The 11157-nt window shown below is 41.5% G+C and overlaps 1 protein-coding gene across 2 annotated transcripts in view; it reads left to right on the top strand.

Annotated features, from left to right (window-relative positions):
• The window catches only part of leng8 (leukocyte receptor cluster (LRC) member 8), an 11873-nt gene extending 938 nt beyond the window's left edge, over positions 1-10935 (top strand). For both annotated transcript variants that reach the window (XM_061820306.1, XM_061820305.1), the window contains 14 exons: positions 990-1125; positions 1239-1373; positions 1448-1525; positions 1990-2410; positions 3054-3207; positions 3287-3457; positions 3575-3814; positions 4102-4260; positions 4351-4645; positions 5460-5561; positions 5646-5714; positions 5793-5922; positions 5993-6200; positions 8035-10935. In XM_061820306.1, the coding sequence (XP_061676290.1) occupies positions 990-1125; positions 1239-1373; positions 1448-1525; positions 1990-2410; positions 3054-3207; positions 3287-3457; positions 3575-3814; positions 4102-4260; positions 4351-4645; positions 5460-5561; positions 5646-5714; positions 5793-5922; positions 5993-6200; positions 8035-8197 (2461 nt within the window). In that variant the 3' untranslated portion in view covers positions 8198-10935. The remainder of the gene's footprint in view (positions 1-989; positions 1126-1238; positions 1374-1447; positions 1526-1989; positions 2411-3053; positions 3208-3286; positions 3458-3574; positions 3815-4101; positions 4261-4350; positions 4646-5459; positions 5562-5645; positions 5715-5792; positions 5923-5992; positions 6201-8034) is intronic.
• The last annotated feature ends 222 nt before the right edge of the window (positions 10936-11157 follow it).

Here is an 11157-nt window from a genome sequence, read left to right as displayed (position 1 = left end):
CCACAGTGAGCATTTCCGATATCTTGAATGTCGTTTTGCCGAGGACAAATGTCACTTTTGCCATTCATTGTGTATGGAGTTCGTCATTACAGATATTTACAGTGTGTCTCATAAGTCTCCATACATGGGAAAAATAAATGTTTCTTGACAAACCATATTTATTTATATAATGTGCTCTATGGCTTCTATAATATGCTGACTAGGTTTTTGACCACATGTTGCTACATCCAAAACACTTCCTGTATTTTGACCTCGACAAGTTTTGCCAGAGTGTCGTGTGTGGTACTCATCGCACGTTTTGCATTAAATGCACATGCAGCCATGCGACTGTTTACTGAACCGGCCATCAGGGTCATTTCAATTCGTAGCTCTTTATTCAAATGCATTCTTTTGGTTGTCTGAAATATGAAGAAATACTCGTTAGTGCCATACATGTATGGAATGTATTATGTCTCCTCATGGGACACCCTGTACAATTCACATATGTACTATGTTGATTTCTGATACCTGCAGCGGTATTGTAGGTATCGCCACCTTTTGAGATAGTTCCTATTTCATTTTGACTAGTCATAATTCCAGTTCAAGATATCTCTAATTCAGCTCAATTCAAAATATTTACATCTCCATTTTGGATAGATACCATAAAAGAAGATTTTGATGATTCAAAATGTAATTACAGGTAGTCGAAATGTTTATCTACAATGTTAATTTAGGACAGTCCAACTCAGCTTTTAAATGTTACAAAAAGCTTGCCTTGCTTATTTCAACCTGCAAATATAGCAATAGACCACAGTCTTGTGTTTAGTGGTGCCCATAAAGAGGTATTAAATGGGGGGGAAAGCACTTCTGTATCTATTCTGCATTTGGTATTATAAGCCCCAAATGTGTCCATTTTTTTTTATATAATTTGTTAAATTGTGACAAGACTTTATTGTAGAAGTTACTGTGAGGGCATGTTTTACTGCATTTAACTGTCGTTTTGATGACAGGGCTTATAGCGGTGGTGCTGTAGAGAATCACGTTCAAGAGAACCCAGAATGGGAGAAAGCAAGGCAAGCACTTGCTTCAATTAGCAAAAGTCAGAGCAATGCGAAGACAAGCCAAGCCAACCGGGCAGCAGTCGAGGTAAGTTAGCCTCGTCTTGCCTTCACTTTATAAACCACAGTAGGAATGTTCAAATCATAAAAGTGCATTTCATTCCTCCCGGCACTTACCATAAATCAAGTACAACTTTTCAGTTTCAGGCAGGTGTGAACGACGCCGCCATGCAACAACAGCAATATTATCAATGGTACCAGCAAAATCAGCCTCAGTATCCAGGATACACATACCCCTATCACCACCACCACTACTACTACCACCCAATGAATCCAGTAAGCACTTATCTAAATGTCAACATAAACAAAAGGTCCACCATATGCAGCGTAACACACTACTTTCTTTACAGTATGCAGTTGGATATCCACAAAATCAGTATGCCGTTCCCCCAGGTCCGTACCCAACACCACCAACGTCAAATGGACAGGTATGAAATCTAGAAGACAGTTTATTTTGGGTATTGTCTTACCATCTCCTTATTTCACCCATCATATAATTTCTCCCAGTGGGCCTGACAGCGCCTTCAATGGCAGCAACTACACATTGGTGTGCGTGTGCGTGTGTGTGTGGGTGTGTGTGTGTGGGTGGGTGAATGAGTCTTTCTAAAGCGTTTTGGGCTCTGTGATGGTCTAGATAAAAGTCTATACAAGTCCAAATCTTTCTCTTGATTTATTTTTTTTTTAAATACAGAATGCATTTGTTCACAAGGTAGATCATGTCGTCAAAACATTTTTTTCAGCATTTACTGTATATCTTAATGTTTTCTGTTGTGATCCTCCAACAACAACAAAAAAAAAAGTAGTCTGTTTTAAATTAAATACACCGGAAGTGTTACACAACAAGGTTTTGTTGTAGGTATTTTGTCTTATATTAACTCATTTCTCTCCCAAGCCACCTCCGGTGCCTGGAATGGAAGACCAACCCCCCAACTATGCCTCTCAACCTCAACTCCCGTCCACTCCTCAACCACCCCAAAGCCCAACCACCTCAGAAAAAACTGCTGCTGCTCCTCCTCCGCCACCCTTGCCTCCTCCGCCCAATTCCCAGTACCCCCCTCCTCCACCGCACAATACGTACAATTCCAACAATTCCATGCCATATCCACACGGGGATCCCAACCAGATGCAGGGTTACAACTCTTGCCCTGGAAGGCCCAACTATGGAGCTGGCTTTCAGGCCCAGAACAACTTTCAAGTTCCACAGAGTCCATCCCAGCAGCAACCAGTACAGTATGGAGCAGGAATAGGCAGAGGAGAGGCTAATAAACCTAAAAACCAAAACCAAGGACAACAACTGTGGCATCGGATGAAACGTAAGGATTATACCAGACATAAATGTGACCTTTATCACAAAAAACTTGAATATTTGTATTTTGAATTGGACAATCTCTTTACCGTGAACCCTTGTTTATGACGGGGCATGTGTTCCAGTATTAAAATACATTACACACATTAAAATGTAATGTTTTAAAGCATATTTAGGAAAATAATCCTTAGTGGCTCTTTTCACTGTTGCTTGCACAATTTTTCCAAATAATTTCTGAAGTGTGCCTGTTAAAGCTATGACTCCCCTGTGAGGTTTGCTGTAAAATTGATACACAAAATGAAATGTAAAGTTAGAAACATCTTATTGTTCAACGAAACTAGTTTCTGCAATGAAGATGATTGTTAAACTCTCAATTAACCACTACTTTTACACCTAAAGCATGGTACTGTGTTGAATCTAGGCTCTGCACGCAATTATGCTGCATCTCTTCCAGTTGGCCTCAGCGATGCCTGGCATGTTGTGGCACAATGTGGTATTATACCCAACTCCAAACATGATCTTGGCTTCATACTGTAAAAACAAATTTTAAAAAATATCTCAAATTTTAAAAAATATCTGACGGGTGTGAATGGTGAACTGCAATATAACAGTGGAAACACTTCATTTTCATAACATTTTTGTCCCCACAGAGTCACCTGGTACTGCCCCCATGAAGTTCAATATTCCCAAGAGGCCTTATCAGGTCACCACTTCTAACCAGGCATTCTCACAAAATGAGCAGCCTGCTGGACTCAGTCCAGACCCATCCTCTCCAGTGAATGCAAGCGCTGCACCTCAGACACGGTACAAAACGAATCCGCTGCTCAGATCTGTCTTTGTTACTTGTTTGACAACGGTCAGACCCGCTAACGTGTATGTGCAGACCCCAGGACTGGCCGCCAGCCATGAAGGAGTATGTCCAGCGCTGTTTCACTGCCTGTGAGAGTGAGGAGGACAAAGATCGCACGGAGAAGGTGCTGAAGGAAGTTCTGCAGGACCGCTTAAAGGATGGATCCGCTTACACTATTGACTGGGACCGTGAACCACTGCCAGAGTAATTACAGAGAAACTTTTGAAACAGTTTTATGTGTCATGATAGTGACCCCACACCCACACCCCAATGCATATGACATTACTTATTGCTCAAAGTTTTTGTCTTTTGACTTTGTAGTTTAAAGGGTAAGCAATCTCGCTGGCATGCCGTCCCAAGAAGTGTTGATGCTTCAGCGAGTCGAGGTGGAAGTGCAGCAGCTGCATCACGAGGCAGGGGTGGCGGTCAAAGATTGGGTCACTACAGGAATATCTTTTCTCAGCGGAGTCCCTCTTCTAGTTCTTCACACTCCTCTTCGCGCTCCCCCTCCCCAACTCACAGCAGACACCGCGACCGAAGCAACCAAAGACATCGGCGCAGGTAAACGGTTTAATGGACCCCACTGCTGTGTTTCCCGACCTTTGTTGATACAAAGCATGTCATACTGACCTTCTAGTTACAGAGCAATTAATTATTCATCATTGCTATACATCGCTGTCATAGACGGACTAACATAGATGTTTTATTAAATATTTTTAGCACAATTAGATAAAATTGTACAGTTTCTCATTGCACACCTGATGATCTCTCATGGCACACTGTTGAGAATCACTCCTAGTCTCTCGATGTTTTGATTCACTGCCACTCTATTCTTGTCTCCTACCTAGTGATTCTGGCTCACAGTCAGACAACAGCCTTTCCAGTGATCTCCGACCTCAGCTGTCAAGACGAAACCAAAAAGGTGGTCGTGGTCGCGGCAACGACAGGGATCGAGGGCATGCGGGAGAGAGGGGGCGAGGAAGAGGCGGAAAAGCTAGGGGCAGGAGGTAATAGCAAAATTGTTTCATTGTGCTGATTTACCTCATCATCCTCTTCCCATATAAGATTTAGAAAAATTTTACCCTTCCATTTCTTAGAAACATGGATGACTCCAATACACCTGGTGGTAAGAAGAGAAAAGGTGGAAATGCTGGTTTGGATTTCCATGACCCTGACAGGGAAGCCAAAAAGCAGAGCAGAGCAGCACGTTTCCAGAAGCAGCTTCGCTCAGAGCCCCTAGTGCTGTCTATTAATTCCCTGGACCTTCCTGATGGGACACAGGAGGGTCTCAGCTGGGAAGACTGTCCCATTGTTGGGACATGTCAAGACATCACAAAACCTTACCTGAGGCTCACCTGTGCCCCAGACCCCGCCACTGTTCGCCCTATTCATGTGAGTTGTCAGTCATCTCTTTTTATAACTAGCATTGTCAATCCGTTTATTGCAGGGATTTTCTTCTAGACCCATCTGAGATGGGTGAAAATCTGAAATAGACTGCCCCACCCCCCAAAAAAAAAGCATTAGAATATTTGAAGATAGTTTTACTCCTTCCAGATGACTTAATTTTTGGCTCCATTCTCCTTTTCCTGTCAAGAGACTGTATATCATCAATTTGAGAAAATGAAAAAAAAATACTCTTGCATAGTTATCCAAATAAGAGGCAAAGTACCTGGTTCATGATTGAGTCACTCTCAGGTGAATTTTATTTAAAAAAAAAAAAAAAAAGACACAAAACAGAACAATTAAACATTTTGCTTAAACATCAAAATGTTAATATAAATCAATCCACCAAAGTAAAGTCTGCTAGCTAACATGGGAAACGCCATATTAGGCTATTGGAAATAGGCATACATGATTGTCCCAGATAATGCGGGGGGTCCAGCATCTCTTGTTACAGCTGGTTGTTGCACTCTATCATGCCCCAATGAAATATTTCTCCAGAAGTCCGACCCCATCCATGCTGTACACATTATTAAAGGAATCAGTAAGAGTAAATTGGAGACCTTTTTTGCCACTTCTTGGTCTTAATAAAACACATGGAAGGGTTTGTTCCTATGTCTGATATTTTTGTAATATTAAAAATCTCCGAAATAGCAGGGATATGATTATGTAACCTTGATATAGGCATACTAGTAGGCCATAAAGAGGATTTAGTGTAGGATGAGAAATGATCAACTGCAAATGTTTTTGTTTCTTTGCCTTGCAGGTGTTAAAAAAATCTTTACAGGCCGTGAAAGCTGACTGGAAAACCAAACAGGACTATCCTTATGCTTGTGAACAGATGAAGTCCATACGACAGGACCTCACTGTTAGTGTCCATCACGTTTGGCATGCTTTTGTTTTTTTTTTTTTTTTTTTTGTTAAAGTGAAAAGTTTATGATTTTCTTCACAGGTCCAAGGAGTTCGTACAGAATTCACCGTGGAAGTGTACGAGTGTCATGCACGCATTGCCCTGGAAAAGGTGAAATTTTTCACTTCGCAGAATGAAGGCTTTGTTTTAGTGCCATAATGAAACTAAAAGACCCATGTTTTGTGGCAGGGCGACCATGAGGAATTCAACCAGTGCCAGACGCAGCTGAAGTCCCTCTACAAGGACAACCCGTCGGAGAACGTCGGAGAGTTTACAGCATATCGCTTGTTGTACTACATCTTTACCAAAAACTCTGGAGGTATGGTCATCACAGACGCATTTCTTTCCATTAGATTTCCTATTTGAATGGCTTTTCTTCCCAACTCCAGATCTCATCACTGAGCTGGTGTACTTGACTACGGCACTTAAGGCGGACGTGTGTGTTGCTCACGCTCTCGCTCTGCGCGCTGCCTGGGCTCTAGGAAACTACCGTCGTTTCTTCAAGTTGTATCTGGAAGCTCCGCGTATGGCTTCGTACCTCATCGACAAGTTTGTTGAAAGGGAACGAAAGATTGCACTTCGGGCCATAGTCAAAACGTAAGACATTTTTTTTATTGTGAAGAATACACAGTGAGCCCCTGTGAGAAATAGTTCCATGAGACTATATAAAAAGTTTAGTTTTACTGCTCCTATTCATTTTAATTCATTCACTGCCAGACATTTTCAAAGCAGTTTCCCATTTTGACAAAAATTTGTCAGAGCAAAATTTTCAAAACTCACAAAATACTCTTTTGTGACTTTAAATACCTAACTTGCCAAAAGGCTGGACTTTTTTTTTTCACTAGAAAAAAAGTTTATACAGTGGTGTAAAAAATGTTTGCGCCCTCCTTCCTGAATTCAATGTAAAAAATGTTGCATTTTTTTCACACTTATTTTCCCATCAGCAAACAAATTTAAATTTTAGTCAGACAACATATTTGATCACAATATGCAGTTTTTATATTTTATTAAGGGAGGGGAAAAAATCCAAGCCTACATGGCCCTGTGTGAAAAAGTGATTTCCCTCTAAACCTAATAACAGGATTATTCTTCGCACCAACATGCAATGAAGTATTTGCGATAATTTGCAATAAGACTTTTACAGTCCTGATTGAGGAATTTTGGCCAACTCATCAGAATAGTTTATATTCATATTCAGCCACTTTGGAGGGATTTTAAGCATGAACTGTTTGTCATGCCAAAGTATCTAAATAGGGTTCGGGACGGACAAGGCTGCTCGAAAATCATCATTTTGTTTTTTGCCCATTCAGTGGTAGTTGGTGTATTTTCTTTCCTTGTTTCACTGCATAACCAAAGTTTGTTTCAGCTTGAAGTTACAAACAGGTGGCCAGACATTCTCCATGGTTTTTTGGTAGACAGAAGTTCCATTGATCATAGTCTTCCAGGTCCAAAAGGAGTAAAACAGCCCCATACCATCACACTACCACCACCCTGTTTTACTGTGTGTATGTTGTTTTTTTTTTTTTTTAGTTATTTTTTTAAAATGTGGTGTTACTTTTATGCCAAATGTAATTGGACACACACCTTTACTTCTCAACTTTAGTCTCGTCAACATCACTGAGTATTTTCCCTAAAGTCTTGGCAGTTCATCTCGACGTCTTGTGGGAAAATTGAGACATGCCTAAATGTTCTTTTTGCTCAGCTGCGGTTTTTCTCTTGGAACTGCCATGTAAGCCATTTTCCCCCAGTGTTTTTCTTATGGTGGAGTCATGAACACTGACCTCAACTGAGGCAAGTGACACCTGGAGTTCTTTTGACGATGTTCTGGGGTCTTTTGTGACCTCGCGGATGACTCGTTGCTTGGTTATTATGGTCGGCCGGCCGTTCCTGGGAAGGTTCAACACTGCTCTGTTTTTGCCATTTGTGGCTTTATGACCTTTCCCCATCCACACTGATAGTGCTCAATTAGATCCATTCCTAAATTTTACTGTCAGGGACCTACTATTCAAGTTTTTTTTTTTTTTTTTTTTTTTTTTTTTTTTTTTTTTTTGCAGGGATGGGGGGAGAGAACAGGTGACTGTATCAGGCCTCGGTGTGGGTGGGTAAGAAATTGAATGTAGGTATGATAAACTGCAGTCATGTTGTAACACTGCAGGGAGGGGCGGGTAATCACTTTTCTTTGACTAATATTTCAATTTGTTTGGTGGAAAAGATTTAAGTGTGACAAATGCAAAACAAATCAGGAAGGGGCCAAACACTTTCACAGTACTGTACCGTTTCCTGTTAACAATAGAATGTTGTAGGATTCTGAATATAAACGTAATGGTAGTAAGTGACCTAAAAATATGCGAGAACCAGGGGGTTCACTGTACTTGTGAAAATGAAATGGGACCACTGAGGTTCTGATGTTGATTTTTCTTCTTGTCCCCAGATTTAGGCCCGACTTGCCGGTGGAGTATGTGCAATCCACACTAGGCTTCCCTTCTTTAGACTCCTGTATGGAGTTCCTTACTGGGTTGGGTGTCACATTCACGCCCTCAGACCCCCTAAGGATAGACTGCAAAAGCAGCACCACTGCTCTAGCTGCCTCCTGAGAGGATGGGAGTAGTGCATTTCAAGGGTGGCACATAGTCAGGGGGTGGTAGAGATCCAGAGTATTGACTAAATGCAGTGGGTGCACTTTATGATACCTCAGCCAGTTCTGAAAGATGCAGACCAGGAACCACATAGATACAACCTATTTAGAACACTGACGAGAAGTCCCAAACATATTTAGAACACTGATAAAAAGTCCCGTGTGAGATAAAAGTTTAGAATCCAGAAGACATCTAGACCAGTTACACAGATGACACTGTCCTATACACACACACACACACACACGCATACACAGCCAAGTTGTTTCAATTACAATAGGGATGGCAGAAAAACCCAAATTAATTTGAGATTCTCCCCAGCTGCTTCCATTAAGCAATACTTTAGAGGCCAAAAAGTCACACAGCCACACGAGGGAGGGCATTGATGCGATGGTTCCTGTTCCATTAGCCCTGTCAGATGTCAACGCTAACAGTGTCCTGTTATGTTTTTTTCCTTCCTCAAGTCAACAGCTCCAAGACCTCAAGTCTCAAGGAGAAGAGATCCAGCTATTCCAAGTCATGTTTGTAGAAGACCACAGAACCGGATTCAATTCCAAAGAGACTGTGACACACACACAAAAACACGAAGATCCCCAGTATGGTTGCCAAGAAGAAGAAGAGGAGGAGGAAGTGAAGCTGTGGTTTGTATGTCCTGTCTACTTCATGCCTGGTTCCTGAAGGTGTCTACACTTTGGCTTCTCATCCAGTTCCTGGTCCACAATAGCTTAAGGAGAGTTTGGGACTCGATTTTACTTCCAAGTTCAGTCACTGTGACAAGTCAGAAGGCAAGGACTCTTGAGCTGGAGCTAGTGTCGTCGGTGTTCGAGTTTCCAACTCTGAAGCTACGGATCTCGAGGAGTCTACTCAACCCCAGGTGGAAGCTCCTTACGCCCGCTCTTCGCCCACAGTGCTCGCCCCCTTCCTCAGCTCAGAAGGCGGTCACGCAATGTGGCCTTCGTGGTGGGAGAGAGCGATGGCATCGTGGTTTGTATGCAGTGCATATGGCTCTCGTTTTTGCAACAAAAGCTGGTAAGAAATGGACTCTGCGGAACGCCTGCAAAATGTCATGAATCCCTCCCTTCAAATTAGATTTTTCTGCAGGTTGGACAGCAGTCTGTGCCCTTTAAAGGGTCACTGCATGCTCTTGCAAGTCCTGTTTTGAAACACATTGAAAACAGTCTAAATTTTCACAATTTGTCACTTTCTAATGGTCTCGTAGCCATGAAATCTTTCAATTGTTCAGTCAAATTAATGAAAGTGACATGGCAACTGCCAGAAAACCAGCCTGCATTCAAAGTACATAGTCATTCATAGATTTGAAAATTGTTAAGGGACTGCTGAGGCATTTTAAGAAACTGCATTTTTTTTTTTCTATGAAAAAAACTGTAAATATTGTATGATCTTTGCTGTGGTTCATTCTGCAGCGGTTTTGTAGCATAGGTGTATTCATCCACACATGGTAAGTGTTCAGTTTTCTATTGCTGTGTGTACAGAGCAGTGTGCTGTATGGTCCCAGTCAATTTTTTTTTTTTTTTTTTTTAATTAAAAAAAATTCCTCCAGAGGCGTAATATAGGGGTGGGGAATCTGCGGTGCATGGACCATATTGTTTACCCTTCATGAAGCAATTCAAGTTCTGATGAGAGGAAAAAGATCTTGTTTAATCTCCAAAATATTTAAGCCGTAAACATTCCCCGCCCCTCATGTGAAATATTTTTAGCCAGCGGTGTGCATTACCTGGTGTGGAATTGGACATTGTACTTTGTGTCATGACAATTTATCTCAACATGTCTTCTTTCTCCCCCCCCCCCCCCTGTTTTTTTTTTATTTTTTGACTTGTTCTCCTCCTCGTCCCTGACCCACTCTGAACCCTTCCCTGAGGCATCCCCCCCCCCCTCCCTTCTTCAGCCTTTCACACGGCTTACTGCATTGCAGGAGCGCACAGAGGGAACAAGATGCTGAGTGGGCTGAACCTCCTCCAGACAACAAGTGGGAGAGTCACTGAGCAAGTCCAGTCTCATGCCTCTTGACAGCCTAGATAGTTCCGTATGAGCCTCTCACGTGCGATTTATGTGCTGTTTTTTCAAGTTATTATTTCTTACCCCTTTCTTTATTTTAACATGGTAGTTATGTCCTTCCAAGTTAATATTCAGATATTTTTTTTCTTATTTCTGGTCAATAGTCCCGTTCGCGTAGTGAATTGGTTTCTGCTGTCGTATGTTTAAGTCAAAATCTCAGCCATCATTAACGCGTGCATATTTGGAATGTTTTGTTTCCCTTCTGAAGCCTAAAAGAAAAAAAAAATGTTTTCAGTATTTTTGCTCCCATGTCCTATTGATCATCACGTCTTTTGTCACGTCCTCTATCTGCTTCTCGAAACCCTCCCCCACAGCCATAATGAAGTTCTCATCTACTCCCATTCACCTTTTCTCATCTTTTCTTTTTTTCTTCCTCACTGAAGCTTTTTTTCCTCCCCCATGCATGATCTGTTCTTTCACTCTCTTCCTGCTCACTCGGTTGTCATTCATTTTATGTTGAGTCCGTTGCTCTCATGGTAGTAAGTATGGAAACGAGTTCACGGGCGTCTGTAGCTGAAGGTTATTAGCAATGCCTCCTCGCTTCCGCAGACACATTTTCTATAGCACCAGCACCTGTAAATGTGTATCTCTTTTTGAAGACCAATAAAAACGAAATGCATTGAGTTTTGCTGTCATGTGATGCTGCAAATAAGAACAATGGTTTGAGTTCAATATCAAAGATTAATTGCAAAATGCTGAATGTTGTGGCAGTTGGCATTGGTTTTAAAATTAAAAAAAAAAAAAACTAGACATTTTGTCCTCTTGCAGTAGAATATTTTATATATATTTTGTGTAGTCATGAAAACCCACAGTGCTGTCCAAGAATATCCTTAAATTCTTATTTG

Source organism: Syngnathoides biaculeatus, chromosome 5 (assembly GCF_019802595.1).
Source record: "Syngnathoides biaculeatus isolate LvHL_M chromosome 5, ASM1980259v1, whole genome shotgun sequence".
NCBI classification, from domain to species: domain Eukaryota; kingdom Metazoa; phylum Chordata; class Actinopteri; order Syngnathiformes; family Syngnathidae; genus Syngnathoides; species Syngnathoides biaculeatus.
The sequence above is the reverse complement of the archived record's forward strand: the minus strand, read 5'-3'. Positions and strand labels throughout refer to the sequence as shown.